Source organism: Anoplolepis gracilipes, chromosome 2 (assembly GCF_047496725.1).
Source record: "Anoplolepis gracilipes chromosome 2, ASM4749672v1, whole genome shotgun sequence".
In the NCBI taxonomy this organism is placed as follows: domain Eukaryota; kingdom Metazoa; phylum Arthropoda; class Insecta; order Hymenoptera; family Formicidae; genus Anoplolepis; species Anoplolepis gracilipes.
The window spans coordinates 9529223-9550183 of NC_132971.1; the positions used below are offsets into that span (position 1 = coordinate 9529223).

The window sequence follows — 20961 nt, forward strand, 5'->3', positions numbered from 1 at the left end:
CACGCAGGTCCGTGACGCGGTTTGTAGACGCGGAGTACGCGGGGAGGGGGAGAGGTCCGCGACACAGTTGTAGGTCCGCGACGCAGCCGGTAGACGAGGGGATTGCGGAGAGGAGAGAGAGGTCCGCGACGCAGCCGGTTGACGAGGGAATTGCGGAGAGGAGAGAAAGGTCCGCGGCGCGGCCGGTAGACGAGGGGTTTACGGAGAGCGAAGAGAGATCCGCGATGCAGCCGGTAGACGAGGGGATTGCGGAGAGGAGAGAGAGGTCCGCGGCGCGGCCGATAGACGAGGGGTTTGCGGAGAGGGAAGAGAAATCCGCGAGTAGGGAGATGGATAGAGAGAGACAGCGCGATAGGCATTCGCAACGCGGTAGACGGAGACGCGTAGCATAGGATAGGATAAGGAGAGCGCTTTGTGCATTGTACATAGCGTAGGACAATGCGAGCATGATGTGGTGGGAAAAGGAGAAGATTACAATAGGAAGATAGCGTGAGAGAGAAAGAATGAGGCTGAAGGAAAAGGATAGCGGGAGCGCGATAAGACGGAAGCTAAGGCGTACGCGAGAACGCAGATTAAATTTTTTTTTTTTATATTATATTATTATTATTATATATTATATTATTATTACTAATTATATATATATTAAATATAATCTAATCAATACTAAGTGGAGGAAGAAAGGGGATAGATAATGAAGGCGCAAATAAGTAATACACATATTTATCGTAAACAAAATTTTTAATTATAAAAATGTGTATTGTTATACATATAGTGTGTGTGTGCGCGTGCGTGCGTGCGTGCGTGCGTGCGTGCGTGCGTGCGTGCGTGCGTGCGTGTGTGTGTGTGTGTGTGCGTGTGCGTGTGAATGTGCGTGTGCGTGTATGTGTTTTTAAAAATATAAAAGATATAATATAAAAAATATAAAAAAATCTAAAATATAATATAAAATGTAAAAAGATATGAAATATAATATATAAAATATAAAATATAAAAAGATAAAATATAAAGAAGAAAAAACTAAAAATTAGTCGGAGAGAAGCGGAGGGGGAACTCGCGACAGCTGCTTCTGTAACAGAAAAAAATGAACATTTATATTAGTACTTTAAAAAATACCTAAACTTTTGAGTGTATTATATAGAGATACTTATAGTACGAGGGGCTCCTCTCCGAACAATCTGCGGAGACAGAAAATGTCCACGTACAAGGTAAGGGAAGAACCCGTCTAAGAGGCGAGCACGGGGGCCATCGCCCCACAAATCCTCATATTCCGCATATTCGCGGTTGCAGGTCCGCCATCGACGCACCTCTTTCATGTGCGCGATGTTGATATACCCCGGGATGAGGTTGTGGTAACATAGATATTCCTGTAAAAGAAAAAACATATAAATATATTAGAAATAAAAAAGCATATAAAATAATAATAAACATTACTTACATCACCAAGTGGGATGTGGTAGCACCGATATTGGCAACACTGTAAAAGATAAAAGTGTATAAATATAAATATAAATATAGATATATTATAAATAAAAAAGCGTATAAAAATAATAAAAACTACTTACATCCTCGAACAGTACATCCAACAACGCTCGGAATAGGTTGCGAGCCAAATTTTTAACCCAGCGAAGTGCACGGCGATGGCTTCGCCTGCCAACCCCTTCGGAAAGCCGAAGGCGACAGTACCCCGTCTCGAACATCGCGTCAAGAAATGCCATAACTTGCGACATTTTTTAAATTTTTATAAAATAAACTGCACTTCACAAATCATCTCATAGGATCACAGTCAGATACTTTATGCTAGCTCCAGCGAGAGCTAGGTAACGTCTCGATGAAAAAATGGGTAGGGGATCTGCATGACATAAGAGTTAGCAACAAATGCTTACTCTTCACAACTGACAAAAAAATTAAAAGCTGACGCGGACTGTCGCTCCACACAGCATTCATACAGATAATTATAATTATAATTAAATAGCGACACAATCAAATAAGTATCAGACATCTATTGAAACATTGATCAACATGGATCTAAACATTGATCAACATCGATCTAAACATGTTTAAACCTTATTATACATCAAATAAATATATTAATATCATGACTTGAAATATAATACCAGATGCAGCTGCACCATGAAATGTAATATTCACCACACAGATGTATACATGGCTAAGAGATATAATACTTGCTACAGATTGATCCAACCACTATCATACATCAAACAAATATCTATCGAACCACTATCGAACCACTATCGTACATCAAACGAACATCTATCGAACATCAAACGAACATCTATCGAACCACTATCGAACCACTATCATACATCAAACGAACATCTATCGAACCGCGATGAACATCTATCGTACATCAAACGAACGTCGATCAACATCAAACAAACATCTATCGTACATCAAACGAACGTCGATCAACATCAAGCGAACCATGAACGACATGAATTTTAATATTTTTTCGCGTTTAAAGATGTCAAATATTCCACGCCCATTGTCTGCTAAAATGCAGACTAATAGAAAAATGCATCACGTACTGTAATATGATACATGCTACAAGGAGAGGATAAAAAAGATAATAACACACATGTATTGTAACAATAGTTTATTATAAATATGGATTGATCGAACCTTTATAATGATGATTCGACCACCAATTGAATAATTTAAATACATTTTGTAAAGCACAATTTCGTACATGTCTATCGCAACGCAGAGTAGCATCTAATTTATCTAAAGCAGGAATGTCATCATAGTCGTTATCCAATGTCTCGATAATAAGACCGATTCTCTCATCGTCTTCCAGGAAATTTGGCAACCATTCTCGTTTTTTATGTCTTTTGACATACACTCGAGAAGATGCATCTTTCAACGTCACGGCGTCAGTGATTAAACGTTTGGCTCTGTAGTACGGAATTTTCCCATTGCAGATTGTGATGTTTTCCAATCAACCATGCAACTTGAGATCTCTCAGATCTCGTGAGCAAACGGAATGGTGTAAGACTCGTAAAAATATAATGAGAGAGTACAGAGCCCTTTGTCAGAATCGCAATTTCTTTCACGATAAACTTTCCTCCAACGATAAATCCTTGGAGATCCACAAACGTTGGCACAACCATAATGAAATGATATTGGCGAGAACTATGACGGACAACTAATGTCGATCATCGAGTATCGCCAGTTTTATAATGTTATAATGTTATAACATTGGAGGGGATTATTCCTGATTCATGTAATTTTGCGGACAACATTTGTCAACGGGTTATATTCGACAATGCGATTGTGCAAGATGAGGCAATATGCGGTAGTATTTGCGGGTACATCTAGCTTACATTCAAATTCTATTCTTACGTCCACGGTAGCATTTTTGACAGACTCGTTTTGTCGCGAGCAGTCAATGACTGTGTGAGGACCGCACTCTAGAAATTTTGCCATGATAAATAATACATTATCATTATTGCAGCCGTAATAAGATTTACGAAAACGCGCATTCATGTCGAATAGGATAGCGTATCTCTTTTTATCAAAATCCAAATTTAAATCATCATACGGATAAAAATCAGAGTTTAGATAGAGTTTAACGTTTGTCAATTTGCAGTCGTTAAATTTGGTAATATCTTTTGACGCGACATTTTTTCTATCAGTCTGTAGTGCAAAGATTACGTATCGCGGTTTCTTCAGCTGAGAGGCAGTTTTCACAGTTCACGAATGCTTAATCGTACTGTGTAGCAAAGGAAATTCGTATAGATCCCACGAGCGGAAACTCATGTTCAAGTATCTACCGCTCTCCAACGCTCGTAGCAAGGACAGTTCACTAATTTCGTATAAATTTCATATAAATCATGGATTTGCTGATAAATTTCACTTTGATGTGTGCGCACCACATCACTCCCAATCTGTGACCTTTCCGGTAATAGCATGAAACACGATATACAATGTTTAACAGAAATCCCAGGTTTATAATAAAAAGATATAATGCACACCCGTTTCATTTCATTATATGTACGAACTTGTACATCGTCTAACGTATGAATAATAGGTTCCACAACATCATTGAAATCACTAGAATTACCGTCAAGAACACTATCGTGTAAGGATTCTACATCCGAATCAGAATGCTCGGACGAAAAGTCCATCGAATCGGACGACTCGGCAAACTCGAACGAATCGGATGAAATGTTCACCAAGAGTGAATCAGGCGACTCGGAAGAATCGGACGACTCGGACGAATCGGATGAAATGTCCATGAAGTCATCCATAAGCACACAGTTTTTATCAGATATAAAAAAAATGTCACAAGGATGACCGCAAACTCGCGTTTTCTTCCAAACTCGCTTTATCAGATGCGACAAGATTGTCACAAGGATAGTCGCAAAATCTTTTATAGCACACGCTCCTCCCAAATATATATATATATTTTAATGTCACATCTCTCATCTCCGTCTAACTCGAGTATCACGTCTTATCTCCCTCTAACTCGAGTATCACGTCTCATCTACATCAGCATTTTCAACATCTTTAGCAGAATGAATGTAGATCCAACTATATACATCATACGTTTTATAAAGAATAGGCGAAGAAAGAAATAATAAAAATTAGTAATAAAAATGGTAATTTATTTATTGCAAACATCATAGAGTAAAAATCATTTACAGCACATGTTAACAATTCACAATCTACGAGTGATTTACCATCAAACGCGTCACTCTCACGTATCATTTTTATCGCATCGTAAACATTAGTGATATTGTTACGTTGCAAAACGCTAACAAATTGTTTAAACTTTTCATTAACAATATATGTATTCTGACACAGCCAGAAATGCATATGATCGATACAGTCCTCAAAATCGAATAAATGCACCAATGTTTGCGGATGCATATACAAAGAATTATTAGACAATGTTAATTTAACAATCTTGGAATCAGTTAATCTAATCATTTGGATAGATAGATCGCAGATCCATAATAGCTCACTTTCAGTCGATTGTACATGTCGTTCAATATCGGCATGTTTCTGCATTAATGAGTGCCAGGTAACGATAGACAATACTATTTGATTGCCTCGGTTATCACCAACAAGTAATTCAACATATGACATAGCTCCGACGCTTATTCCAATCTCCAAGTATTTGTATGATGTCGGGGTTAGAGCATATCTTCTTCCCAAGATACAACTCGCGCGACGAGACTCGGATGAAATGCTACAAAATTTTAGAAAATTGTTATTAAAAATAATATATATATATATATATATATAAATATTAAAAATATTATTTAAAACTAATATAAATAATAAAAATATTATTTAAAAAAAATAAAACTTACTCTTTCTTTGGCAGAGTGTCTATAATCGGGACGTAATAATTCATGTTGCTTCCTTTAGCGGAGACCACAAACGATTGACACGATACTAAATTATTTTAAGTATTAAAACACAATTTAGCACTACACACTGCAATGTGGAGGGGGTTATTGTTCACAATTTAGCACTACAAATTGTAATGTGGAGGGAGTGATTGTTGATACAGCAAGTTTTTTTTTCTCCAAGCATCTATATACAGCTGCTAATTAATAATTACATCTCCAAAGATTTTAGCTGAATGCGCTTAAAATTTTCCATGCGTCGAGGTGCGACAACATTTTCTGATGAAATCACACCTGAATATTCTAAATGTATGTGACAAATTATCAAAAAGTAACTCGCAGCTGCATGTAATTTGAAACTTCAAATTATCCATGCGCTAACGAATCTTACTAAAATGTTTAAAGTGTGCGTGACAAATCCGCAACTGCATGTAATTTGAAACTGTAAAACTTTCGAGCGCTGATGTGCAGCTGCTAATTTTCGAAATACAGCAAAAAAATTTTTTCGACATAACGTCATCGTTAGATGATAAATCCACAGCTGCATGTAATTTGAAACTACAAATTATCCATGCTAACGAATCTTACTAAAATGTTTAAAGTGTGTATGACAAATCGCGAAATGACAACTATATGTAATTTGAAGCCGCGGATCTTCCGAGCGCCGATATACGGCTGCTAATATTCGAAATATGACAAATCTTTGAGATGACGTGACCTATAGATGACAATCCAACGAGATATGACAAATCCGCAGCTGCATAATTTTTGAAATACAGCAAAAAATTTTTTCGACATAACGTCATCGTTAGATGACAAATCGCGACATGCGTGATAGAAACGTCTATGAATCGCGATATAAAATCGCTGCAAAGAGGTGCACCTCCATTATTTTCGAGTCGTGCATCTTGTTCGGTCTGAATAAAAACGGTCGGAAAAAACATGGCAGAGTAAATTGCGTGGGAGCAATCCATCCAGGTAAATTCAGTGGAGGAGTACATTGCGTGGGAGGCGCAATGTAACGAATGTATTGAGTCGTTGGAAGAACAAAGTCGAATTAAACGACCACGATTATCGATTGGAAATCGACAATCGCTGATTGCTCGAATCGCGCGACTCGAAGGATTGAAAAATGTGTTGCGCAGGCATTTCGTACACGCGGGTGCAGGATGCAGTTCGCGAGAAAATGGATTGATTTGGCGAGAGATCGATACGGCGTTCGAAGGTCGTATCATGACTGGTGCGGTTATAAATTATAATCACATCGAACCTCATCAATTTTTGGAAGACGCGAGTGACATTGTGCTCGAGCATGTGCGAGACGTTATACAAAAACACAACAGTGTGAAAGTGAATACAGCGTTTAACGGCGAGTTTGTGGCGGGCGATAAGCGCGCCAATAAATCAATCAATACGAGAAATTTTGAACTCTTTCGTACATCCGATTTACGCGAGTGGTATGAGCGGCGAGTCATCGAGCCCACCCTTACATCGCTCGAAGAATTTCAGGAACGCGATAGCGGATGGGCATTATCGCGTATAATGAACTAAATTTGACTGTAAATATAAATAAATATAATCCTATGCGCGTCGGATGTTGCGTGCAATTACCGCGAAAGATAATAATGAAACGAGCAGTGGTTAACGTGCAATCTCAAGACAATGCATGTTTTGCGTGGGCGGTGGTGGCTGCTCTGTATCCAGTTGAAAGAAACACAGACCGCCAATCGTCGTATCCGCATTATACAACAGTACTGAATCTACAAGATATTGAGTTTCCAGTCACTCTTAATCAAATTAAAAAATTTGAAATTTATAATGACATTTCAATCAATGTGTACACCATCGAGAATGAAAACATTATCCCGTTACGCCTTACGGAGCAAAAGAGGGACAAACACGTCAACTTGCTCTACGTGCAAGATGCGTGAGATATCGGACATTTCGCGTGGATCAAGAATTTATCCAGGCTCGTGAGTCCGCAACTCAGTAAATACAAGGTTAAAAAATATATCTGCGATCGGTATGTATATTTAATAAAACTATCTAAAAATATTTAAAACAAGGATATAAAAAAATTTTAACTTTTATTTTACAGATGCATGCACTATTTTCACTCGGACGAGAAACTACAGTCGCATACAGTAGACTATGGAAAGATGAACGATTGCGCTATCCGGTTACCGAGCAATAAGGACAGGCGGCTCGCATTCGCCAACTACAACAGGAAGGAGCGACTACCTTTCGTCGTGTATGCCGACCTGGAGTGCGTTTTGATGAAAAAAGAAGAAAATTTTTATCAACATCACCAAGTATTTAGTATCGCTTATTATGTACATTGCTCGTACGATAATTCATTATCCGCGTATCATTCTCGTCGCGAAGCTAATTGCGTTGCGTGGTTCGCCGACGAACTTAAAAATTTGGCGCAACGTGTAGAAAATATTTTAACAACCAATGTCCCCATGGTAAATTTAACGCAAGATGAATGGAAAGAATTTCGAAGCGCGACTCAGTGTCATATATGTGAGAAACCATTCGTGGAAGATGATGATACGCGCGTACGCGATCATTGTCATTTGACCGGATGATACAGAGGTCCCGCGCATTCAAATTGCAATCTAAATTACAAAGAATCTTTTTGCATTCCAATAGTATTTCATAATTTATCCGGTTATGATTCTCATTTTATAATCGAGGAAATAGCCACAGCGTTCCAAGGGGAAATCGATTTACTTCCGATAACAAAAGAAAAATATATTTCATTTACAAAACATGTTAAGGGTACGAAAGACAAACCGGGAAATCACATTAAATTACGTTTCATAGATTCATATAAATTTCTCACAACAAGTCTCGACAAATTGGCATCTTTTCTGAGCAAGCATAAACTCAAAATTTTACAAATGGAATTTAAAAATTTATCCGCCGAAGATTTCAATTTACTGATAAGAAAAGGCGTCTTCCCGTACGAATACATTGACTGCGTAGATAAATTGCAAGATGCGTGTTTATCATCGCGAGAATCATTTTACAGCTCCTTGACAGGTAACACAGTATCCGAGAGCGATTACACGCACGCTGAAATTGTGTGGAAGCGATTCTCAATTCGAACGCTAGGCGAATATAGCGATTTATACCTCAAAACTGATGTCTTGTTACTAGCCGACATTTTTGAAAATTTCCGCGAGAGTTATATCAAGAGTTATGGACTTGACCCCGCGTATTATTATACTCTTCCCGGCTACACGTGGGACGCCATGTTAAAGCATACGAAAATTATATTTGAATTACTCACAGACATTGACATGGTTATGTTTATCGAACGAGGTATACGTGGTGGTCTGAGTCAATGTTTCAACAGGTACGCGCGTGCTAATAACAAGTACATGCAATCGTATGACTCATCGAAACCATCAACGTACTTGATGTATTTCGATGTTAATAATTTATACGGATGAGCAATGTGTCAACCATTGCCCTATGCCAATTTTCAATGAGTCGATAATGTTTCCAATTTTGATGTATCATCGATCGCGCTCGATTCGTCTACAGGCTACATCCTCGAAGTCGATCTCGAGTATTCGCAACATCTTTACGATTCGCACACTGATCTACCGTTTTGTCCGACACGCGACAAACCACCTGGCAAGCGCGAGGACAAGCTTCTCGCAACCTTATACGATAAGAAGCGTTACGTGATATACTACTGCAATCTGCAGCAATGTTCCCGTCACGGTCTTCGTATTGCAAAAATTCATCGTATATTACAATTCACTCAATCTCCGTGGCTCCGTACTTATGTAGAACTTAACACAAATTTTAGAACACTGGCGAAAAATGAATTTGAAAAAAATTTGTACAAACTAATGAATAATGCCGTGTTTGGCAAAACGATTGAAAATGTGCGCAATCGCGTAGATGTTAAACTTTTAATAAACTAGGATGGAAGGTACGACGCAAAGGCATTAATTGCAAAACCAAATTTTCATAGTAGGAGCGTTTTTTCGGAAAACCTAATCGCTGTGGAATTACGTAAACTCGAGGTGAAATTCTACAAACCAATTTACGTGGTTATGTGTATTCTCGATATATCCAAGACATGTTTATACGAATTTCACCACGATTATATGGTACCAATGTATTGGGAGAGATGCAAAGTCATGTACACTGACACAGATAGTCTTATATATCACATTGAGTGCAACGATGTGTACGAGAATATGAAACACGATATCAGCAGATTTGATACGAGCGACTATGCGATAGACAATATGTACGATATATCGCTCGTGAATAAAAAGATACCGGGTCTAATGAAGGATGAAAACAATGGTACCATAATGACTGAATTTGTCGGGCTTAGAGCAAAAATGTGTTGCGCGTGGATGGTAAGAAGGATACGAAAAAGGTAAAAGGTGTCAAGAGTAACGTTGTCGCGAGAACGATAACGTTTGACGATTACACGCGGTGTTTGAACGAAGAGATTGAAATGACGCGTAGTCAATCGTGTATAAGATCAAAATTGCACGAGGTATACACCATTCGCGAAACAAAAATTGCTCTAAGTCCGTACGACGACAAGTGGTATATCGTATCTACAACTACTGATACGTTACTGTGGGGACATTATAAAATACCATTGTAAATAATTGTATGTATTTATTGTAAATGATTGTATTTATTTATTGTAAATATAAATTATATATATATATATATATATATTCATTTATGTAAATTTATGTATATTTTTATTATGTTATATGTTTATAATAAATTATTTTTATGTATTCAAGAGTTATGCGATTTATCAAGTTCCAGCCATTTCACACAAACTTCATCTCCTTTTTTACGTATCACCTTTTTCATAAGATACACGTCGGAATTAGCAACGCGTTGTAGTTCGTATTCGTAGAATCCTCCGGCTACTGGATTTCCGCGCGAATCTTCGAGTAGATATGTCGCGGGATTAGTATTCTGTATTTTGACAATTTTAAACACTTCGGCCGACCAATTTGGTGTGTAACCTTTATCAAAAATGGTCTTGAATTTACTCACACATATCGAATCACCCACTTTGATCTCGCTGGAGCAGCAATTTTTACATTGTTGTATACTGTATTTAAAAGTCTATCAGTGATTGTAGGAGTGACATCGATAGGTCTCATATTGATAGTGCGATGTTTTTGCGCGTTATATTCTGCAATGAGTTGGGATAAAGCGTCGATCCACTTGTAATTACCATTTAGCGTAAACAATTTCCACATATTGTTCTTTAAAGTGCGGTTGAATCGTTCCATGATCGAGGCTTTCATGATGGAATACGTTGAATAATGATTAATGTTATGTTTCTTCATGAGTTTTTGCACATTTGCATTATAAAATTCCTTTCCTTTGTCTGTTTGAAAATTTTTCGGACATCTTCCACCATCTCGAATTAGTTTCGCAATCGTTTCAGACATTTCGTTTCCGCTCTTACTTTTGAGCGGTATGGCCCACGCATACTTGCTCAGCACATCGATAACAGTGAGTATGTAATTGAAACCTTTGTTGACTCGTGCATAAGGACGCATCTCAACCACGCCTGCTACAGATCATCGTATCCGCGTACTATGACGCGTCTACGCGGAAAATTTCTTCTCACCGGAGCGTGCAATTCTTTCACGAGCAGTCGCTTTTCAGAGTTGTTTTTCTTTTTTTGCATGTTTGATCGTGGCATATTTCATAATAATGTAAAAGTTCATGTATAATTCTTTATGTATCTTTTCCTGAGTCGGATGTAGTTTGCACACGTGTCTGAAGCATTTTCTGCATTTCATGCATCATTATCTGAAGCGTTTGCACGCGCGTTTCGAACACAATAATTGTTTCCTCAATTTCTTTCTGCCTATTCCTCAAAAGTTCAATACTTGTTTCAACGTACCGTTTGTTAGCAGCATCGTTATCATCTTCCGGTTGCGCTACACGTCGTATCTTGTGCAACCTTGCGTCAAAGCCGGCGCTAGTCAGACACAGAGCATTATCTCGCACATATGTTCTTAGTAATCCGTTCCATTCATAGTATGCATTATTCGACATACCGAGCGATACTCCAAATTTATTAATTAATTTATTAATTAACATTTCAATACGAAATTTTTGACAGAATGACTAGTATCGTCAACATGTTGTTTAATTTATAATAAGACCCGCCTCGCGAAGCTCTTCGATAATTGACATGATTTCATTGCCGTGAGCATTGTTACCTCGACGCGAAGCTTCCAGCAGCCGCAAACGATCTCGAACGATCGCAAACGAACCATTCGTTGGGATCGTTCCAATGCACGTATTCAATTTTATTCTCACTCAGTGTCATAGTGCGTGGTAGGTTCATACCTTTCTCAATTTTTCTTTTGATAGGAAGTAATGAAGCGATTATATATTTATATTTGTATCCTTTGTTACCTAATACTGGATTACGCACATTACTATCACGTCTATGCGCGTTTGTCGCCAGTAATATACTTTTATATTTATGCATATCGTTCTCTGTATAAACAGCATCGTCGGAAATTCTCTTGAAAATTAGTTCGTAGAGACCCGGCGTCCCCGCATATTTCACTCCATTGATGATTATATTATCATTCTTATCCACTTCGAAATGTTTATCGCCGAGCATCATTCCTTTGTCGGAAAATTTAACATCGTATACCTAATCCATCTCGTTATTTACATCTTGGCCCAAAATTGCTCCGATATATCTTTGTCCGAGCGGACCAAAATGTTCTCGCAACATATTCTGACCCTCGGATGTTTGTAATTGACGTTGAACCGACGTCACAACCGCTTTGGGTGTGGTCTCAAAAATTTCTTCAACGAAAGGAGACGAGATTATTTGAAGTTGTTGTACAGCTTTTATCGGAGTCGATTGTTTCATTCGCTTTGATTGATTTGGTGTAGAAGTTATCAATGAATCGTTTGATCGTTTCCGTCCCCCATTTGATATTTTTTTATAAGTCAGTGAAATGTTTGATCGTTTCTGCTTTATGCTCTCTTGTTCTTCTCTGGGTATACCAAACGACTCCACTTTCGATGCATCAGATTCTACATCGATGGCATTCTCAATAATTTGTTTTAGAGGTTCAGTGATTGGCTTAAAATGTCTCTCCAAAGCGACGTCTTCTTCAATTTTACCAGTTTTTAAAGCGTGATATTTTTTACGAATTGATTTGCTCGTTTTTGTAATCTCTCTCACAATCTTTTCACGTTCATCATCAGCATCATTGTTGTTTATCATGATGGATATTTTGTAGACGTTGTTAGACTGATGTGTCGACAGCGACTAACCTCTCTACGGTATCGCAAATTCATTAAATCCTTTTCTATATCGTCCTTTTCTATATTGGTCAGCGAGCTGTCTTTATCAATAACTACGAATCCATACTTGTGCTGCCAGCATTTCTGGCATAATGCGTGAAAATCGTTGTATGACATGTCAGTATTTACATGATCGTTGTACACATGTTTCAGGTTTGTACTATTCTGTTGAAATAAAATCAACAGATTCGCATTGTCGCGTATAAGATGCTTGGGTATCTTGGCATACGTTTGACAAAGATAGAAACAGTCGACGCTCGAGTGTCGACCCATTGCAAAGTACTCTCTTATCGTATCTTGTTTATCGCACGCCACGTCATCAAAGATAAAAATGGAATTCGGAAGCGCCTCGCTTGGAGCAACAACTTCACTATTATTAGAGAATGTGAAATAACCAATTTCGTCTATCGGTGTCAATAAATTTTCCAAATATTGATATTTCGGTTGTTGAAGCGATTTTGAGTATACGTACAGGTTCTCAAAGCGAACACCGTACGGACTTTCAATTAGACTTATCAATACATTAGTCTTACCACAATTTGAAGGACCGCAAATAATACCGCGTATAGTAATTGGTAACATGTTTCCATGCTTGCGTATTTTTTTTTCAAGCATTAGTCTATTATCAAAGTTTGTAACTTTGTTTATCGTCGCTTGCCGCACAAACCGCATTTTGAGAATGAGTCATGGGAGGACCTATTTATAGATCGAATCGAAACCGCTCAGTATTGAAAATGTTTTTTCATCTGTCGAACGACTGTCATATTCTCGAGTTTACCTCTGAACAGTTGTAATATATACCAAAGATTATTTTATTGAGACAATTTAGCCGCTACGTGGAACGACTGTGGGACAAACTTCCCGAACATATAAAGGTTGATTCTGAAGTACAACGGTATCGTAGATGTTTGCGACATTATAATTTACCATGGCAGCAAACACATATCGACGGTCCAGCACCATTTATTAAAGATTGCTACGAATGTCAGCGAGAATTATAAGAGGTAGCGGTCTATTGAATCGTGCGATAAACGCGCTTCCTATCGAATTACATATTCCTGGATATCAGTTTTGCGGACCGGGAACTCGGTTAAAAGAACGATTGGCTAGAGGTGATCGAGGTATCAATCCATTAGACGTTGCGTGTCGCGACCACGATATAGCTTACTCGCGAAGCAACGACCTCGGCGAACGACACGTTGCGGATCGTATACTAGCTATGAAAGCGTGGGAACGTATTACCGCGAGGGATTCGACTCTTGGTGAAAGAGCGGCTGCTACGGCTGTTTGGACGGCCATGAAGGCAAAAACGAAATTTGGTATGGGAATGAAGATGAAAAAATCACCGAAAAAGAAAAAGATGTTAAAAAAACGAATAGTTCCAGTAGCGAAGCGTGATGGTATTTTATCGATTTTACCATTGTTGGGAGTAGTCGGTTTTTTGGCTGGTGGAGCAGCGAGAATCGCAAAGGCTGTAAACGATAGCAAGGCCGCGCAACGCCAATTCGAAGAATTGCAACGTCACAATTGTGCTATGGAAGGTCGTGGACTTTATCTCGCTCCATACAAGCGTGGACGGGTTCTCAACGACTGCTAAGAAAAAAAAACATTAAAAAAACGTTAAAATTGCTTGCGGGTGTAACAACTAACGTATAATTGGAACAACTTGCAAGACGTATGCGCATACCTTTCTTTAGAGGCGTTTCCATGCGCAATAATTTACCGATAAGCGGCGTGCAACGAAAAAAACGAGAGCTGCATTGTCAATTAGGACGACGTTGAGAGTCCTGGTACTCATTGGGTAGCATACGCAAAGAGGGGAGATGATGTTGTGTATTTTGACAGTTTTGGAAATCATCGACCGCCCGAGGAATTGGTGCAATATTTTGGACAGAATGTAACAAAAATTGAATACAATCATGCGTCTTATCAAAATTATAATCAGAGTATTTGCGGACAATTGTGTCTACAATTTCTTTAAACGATTAAATTTAAAGCTTAACAGTCTACTGTCGTGACTCAGTATTCGACATGTCACTGACACTTACGTTGACTGGTAAGAGTAGCGTTCTTGCCGTAAGCTACTTTCCAACCATAGATTTGAACGATGATGATTACGAACTTGGTTTAACGGATTTTGAAACTTATTGTACGATACCGAACGTGAATTCCTCGAATAATAAATTTTACTTTGACAACGACGACAAGGAAATTACGATTCCCGAAGGATCGTACGAATTGTATGGTATAAATGAATATCTAACGCATGCAATTTTACAATACGATTCCCACAACATTGTTAATAACAATGATGAGAAATATTCAATAGTGATTCGCGCTAATCATAATACGTTGAAAAGTGAAATTAAATGCATATACAGAATAAATTTTAATAAGCCCAACAACATAGGATCGTTGTTGGGATTCTCGAATCGTGTATTGCAGCCGCGGAAATGGTACGAATCAGATGTGCCGATAAATATTATTAACGTAAACATTATTCGAATAGAATGCAGTGTGACCGCTGGTGCATATAGCAATAGTAAGCGCGTACACACGATACATGAATTTTCTTCGAGCGTACCACCGGGATATAAGGTGATCGATAAGATATCGGAAACGCCTGCGCAAATCATTTATCTACCGATCGTCGTGCGAAGCATTACTGACTTAACGATACGTGTTGTGGATCAGGAGGGTCGATTGCTCGATTTTCGAGGAGAGGAAATTACCGTACGATTGCACGTACGACGACGTCAAAAATAGTATGCTCGTGTTGAATGAAACGGAGCACGCGAGAGACAATATCTTTACGAGGGACAATACTTTTGCGAAGAGACGAGCGGTGTCTGGTGACAATAATCAGGTGTCTGGTTACGCTAAAAAGAAGCTCAGCGTGTTGAATCGTGAATTTTTAAAGTCTTTGGGATTTGTCGTACGAAATAATTGAAAGAATGATTGACATTTTGAATATTGGAAGCGAACCGATCTTTGACGACCGTATAGTAAAGATTGAAACTCATACGTATAATCCATACGCAAATACAACACTTGGATATAGCGATGAGATACGGATACCTATACAGCATCAGGATTTGTACACGTTACCGTGCGAAAGCTTCCTTTACGTCGAAGGAAAATTGACGATAAGAAAAAAGGATGAACTAATGATATTGGGAAATAATTGCGTTGCATTCATGTTTGATGAACTTCGATATGAACTCAACGGTGTGGAAATTGATCGCAACAGAAACGTTGGAATAACTTGCACGATTAAAAATTACATTTCTTTTACACACGAGAGAAGTAAAATCTTGCACAATGCTGCGTGGAATATAGTTGAAAATAATGGTGCTGAAGGTTACTTCAATTTTTGCGAGCCGCTCAACATGTTGCTTGGATTTTGCGAGGATTATAAGCGCGTTGTGATTAACGCTCATGAGTTGATTTTAATACGTTCACGCAACGACTACAATTGTCTATTTGGAGCTCAGGCTGCTGAAGCTGAGATTGAATTACACAAAATACAATGGCGTATGCCTCACGTAATATTGAACGAAATTAGTAAATTGTCCTTGCTACGAGCGTTGGAGAGCGGTAGATACTTGAACATGAGTTTCCGCTCGTGGGATCTATACGAATTTCCTTTGCTACACAGTACAACTAAGCATTCGTAAACTGTGAAAACTGTCTCTCAGCTGGAGAAACCGCGATATGTAATCTTCACTACAGACTGATAGAAAAAATGTCGCGTCGAAAGATATTACCAAATTTAACGACTGCAAATTGACAAACGTTAAACTCTATCTAAACTCTGATTTTTATCCGTATGATGATTTAAATTTGGATTTTGATAAAAAGAGATACGCTATCCTATTCGACATGTATGCGCGTTTTCGTAAATCTTATTACGGCTGCAATAATGATAATGTATTATTTATCATGGCAAAATTTCTAGAGTGCGGTCCTCTCACTGTCATTGACTGCTCGCGACAAAACGAGTCTGTCAAAAATGCTACCGTGGACGTAAGAATAGAATTTGAATGTAAGCTAGATGTACCCACAAATACTACCGCATATTGCCTCATCTTGCACAATCGCATTGTCGAATATAACCCGTTGACAAATGTTGTCCGCAAAATTACATGAATCAGGAATAATCCCCTCCAATGTTATAACATTATAACATTATAAAACTGGCGATACTCGATGATCGACATTAGTTGTCCGTCATAGTTCTCGCCAATATCATTTCATTATGGTTGTGTCAACGTTTGTGGATCTCCAAGGATTTATCGTTGGAGGAAAGTTTATCGTGAAAGAAATTGCGATTCTAACAAAGGGCTCTGTACTCTCTCATTATATTTTTACGAGTCTTACACCATTCCGTTTGCTCACGAGATCTGAGAGATCTCAAGTTGCATGGTTGATTGGAAAACATCACAATCTGCAATGGGAAAATTCCGTACTACAGAGCCAAACGTTTAATCACTAACGCCGTGACGTTGAAAGATGCATCTTCTCGAGTGTATGTCAAAAGACATAAAAAACGAGAATGGTTGGCAAATTTCCTGGAAGACGATGAGAGAATCGGTCTTATTATCGAGACATTGGATAACGACTATGATGACATTCCTGCTTTAGATAAATTAGATGCTACTCTGCGTTGCGATAAACATGTACGAAATTGTGCTTTACAAAATGTATTTAAATTATTCAATTGGTGGTCGAATCATCATTATAAAGGTTCGATCAATCCATATTTATAATAAACTATTGTTACAATACATGTATGTTATTATCTTTTTTATCCTCTCCTTGTAGCATGTATTATATTACAGTACGTGATGCATTTTTCTATTAGTCTGCATTTTAGCAGACAATGGACGTAGAATATTTGACATCTTTAAACGCGAAAAAATATTAAAATTCATGTCGTTCATGGTTCGCTTGATGTTGATCGACGTTCGTTTGATGTACGATAGATGTTTGTTTAATGTTGATCGACGTTCGTTTGATGTACGATAGATGTTCATCGCGGTTCGATAGATGTTCGTTTGATGTATGATAGTGGTTCGATAGTGGTTCGATAGATGTTCGTTTGATGTACGATAGTGGTTCGATAGTGGTTCGATAGATATTTGTTTGATGTATGATAGTGGTTGGATCAATCTGTAGCAAGTATTATATCTCTTAGCCATGTATACATCTGTGTGGTGAATATTACATTTCATGGTGCAGCTGCATCTGGTATTAAATTTCAAGTCATGATATTAATATATTTATTTGATGTATAATAAGGTTTAAACATGTTTAGATCGATGTTGATCAATGTTTAGATCCATGTTGATCAATGTTTCAATAGATGTCTGATACTTATTTGATTGTGTCGCTATTTAATTATAATTATCTGTATGAATGCTGTGTGGAGCGACAGTCCGCGTCAGCTTTTAATTTTTTTGTCAGTTGTGAAGAGTAAGCATTTGTTGCTAACTCTTATGTCATGCAGATCCCCTACCCATTTTTTCACCGAGACGTTACCTAGCTCTCGCTGGAGCTAGCATAAAGTATCTGACTGTGATCCTATAAGTTGATTTGTGAAGTGCAGTTTATTTTATAAAAATTTAAAAAATGTCGCAAGTTATGGCATTTCTTGACGCGATGTTCGAGACGGAGTATCGTCGCCTTCGGCTTTCCGAAGGGGTTGGCAGGCGAAGCCATCGCCATGCACTTCGCTGGGTTAAAAATTTGGCTCGCAACCTATTCCGAGCGTTGTTGAATGTACTGTTCGAGGATGTAAGTAGTTTTTATTATTTTTATACGCTTTTTTATTTATAATATATCTATATTTATATTTATATTTATACACTTTTATCTTTTACAGTGTTACAAAATCGGTGCTACCACATCCCACTTGGTGATGTAAGTAATGTTTATTATTATTTTATATGCTTTTTTATTTATAATATATTTATATGTTTTTTCTTTTACAGGAATATCTATGTTACCATAACCTCATCCCGGGGTATATCAACATCGCGCACATGAAAGAGGTGCGTCGATGACGGACTTTCAACCGCGAATATGCGGAATATGAGGATTTGTGGGGCGATGGCCCCCGTGCTCGCCTCTTAGACGGGTTCTTCCCTTATCTGTACGTGGACATTTTCTGTCTCCGCAGATTGTTCGGAGAGGAGCCCCTCGTACTGTAAGTATCTCTATATAATACGCTCAAAAGTTTGTGTATTTTTTAAGGTACTATAATATAAATGTTCATTTTTTTCTGTTACAGAAGCAGCTGTCGCGAGTTCCCCCTCCGCTTCTCTCCGACTAATTTTTAGTTTTTTCTTCTTTATATTTTATCTTTTTATATTTTATATTTTATATATTATATTTCATATCTTTTTATATTTTATATTTTATATTATATTTTAGATTTTTTTATATTTTTTATATTATATCTTTTATATTTTTAAAAACACACACACACACGCACACGCACACGCACATTTACACGCACACGCACACGCACACGCACACTATATGTATAACAATACACATTTTTATAATTAAAAATTTTGTTTACGATAAATATGTGTATTACTTATTTGCGCCTTCATTATCTATCCCATCCTTCTTCCTCCACTTAGTATTGATTAGATTATATTTAATATATGTATAATTAGTAATAATAATATAATATATAATAATAATAATATAATAATATAAAAAAAAAATTTAATCTGCGTTCTCGCGTATGCCTTAGCCTCCGTCTTATCGCGTTCCCGCTATCCCTTTCCTTCAGCCTCATTCTTTTTCTTTCACGTTATCTTCCTATTGTAATCTTCTCCTTTTCCCACCACATCATGCTCTCATTGTCCTACGCTATGTACAATGCACATAACGCTTTCCTTATCCTATCCTATACCACGCGTCTCCGTCTACCGCGTTGCGAACGCCTATCGCGCTGGCTCTCTCTATCCATCTCCCTACTCGCGGATTTCTCTTCCCTCTCCGCAAACCCCTCGTCTACCGGCCGCGCCGCGGACCTCTTTCTCCTCTCCGCAAACCCCTCGTCTACCGGCCGCGCCGCGGACCTCTTTCTCCTCTCCGCAATCCCCTCGTCTACCGGCTGCATCGCGGACCTCTCTTCGCTCTCCGTAAACCCCTCGTCTACCGGCTGCGTCGCGGACCTCTCTCTCCTCTCCGCAATCCCCTCGTCTACCGGCTGCGTCGCGGATCTACAGCTGTGTCGCGTACCTCTTCCCCTCCCCGCGTACTCCGCGTCTACAAACCGCGTCGCGGACCTGCGGCTGTGTCGCGGACCTGCGTGACGTCACTCCCCCGCGCCCGTGGGTCTCCCCTGCCCCCGTACCCCCCTTGAGCTCCTGAGTTAGAAACTCTGCTATATTACTACTATTATTTATTATAATTATTACAAATAAAATAATAAATCCATCAAATTCAAAATAAAATTTTTCATTTATATAACGTTATTATAATAGAATTAAATAATAATAATAAGATTAAATTATATCGCAAACTCGTCATTTTATTGCAGTTTGTGAAACTGTTATATTATTGAGTATGTATATGTTCGTAAAAGATTATTCTGTCTTATCGCATATTGCGTATGCGATTAGATGTGGACGTATAATAGTCTTTGAATTAATTGTTTCACGTTTTTTAATCAAGCTATCATATTTAAACCAAAATTCACCTGCTAATGCATACGCGACATAGTGCTTTTTCTCTACACTATAATCGACTATATCGATTAACATGTACATTTTCCCACCAATCTTCACGATTTTTTTAAGCGAATTTAATTTGTGGGTAATGATTTTATCTCTGTTCGAATAATTAGTATTAGTCACAATAGAAGTGTCGATTATCAGGTGCGGCCCATATTCTGTCAAACTCGCTGTTTTCTTTTTGCAGTTAAAGCAAGTCTTTTCAACTGTTATACAATCATCAATTGTTTCTTGTATTAGATGTAGACCACCGCAAAGAATTATATCAACGTCTATTAATTGGAATTTTCTGCCATTAACATATCCGCAAGAACATTGAATCTGATAAGAATGACTTGGTTCTTTTTCAAAAAGAAACTGAGCTAAGTGAGCAGCATTGCATTCAGCAACAAGACGTTTTATATTCCTCATGTAGGTCGTGACAGTATTTTGAAAAATTGAAGTCGTTAGTAATATCTTAGCTCTTTGAACATAAT

At 38.1% G+C, this 20961-nt stretch overlaps 1 protein-coding gene across 1 annotated transcript; it reads left to right on the plus strand.

Annotated features, from left to right (window-relative positions):
• The first annotated feature begins 15685 nt into the window (after positions 1 to 15685).
• Positions 15686 to 16408, plus strand: LOC140674807 (uncharacterized). Its single transcript, XM_072908610.1, has one exon. The coding sequence runs from the start codon at positions 15686 to 15688 to the stop codon at positions 16406 to 16408; it is 723 nt and encodes a 240-aa protein (XP_072764711.1).
• The last annotated feature ends 4553 nt before the right edge of the window (positions 16409 to 20961 follow it).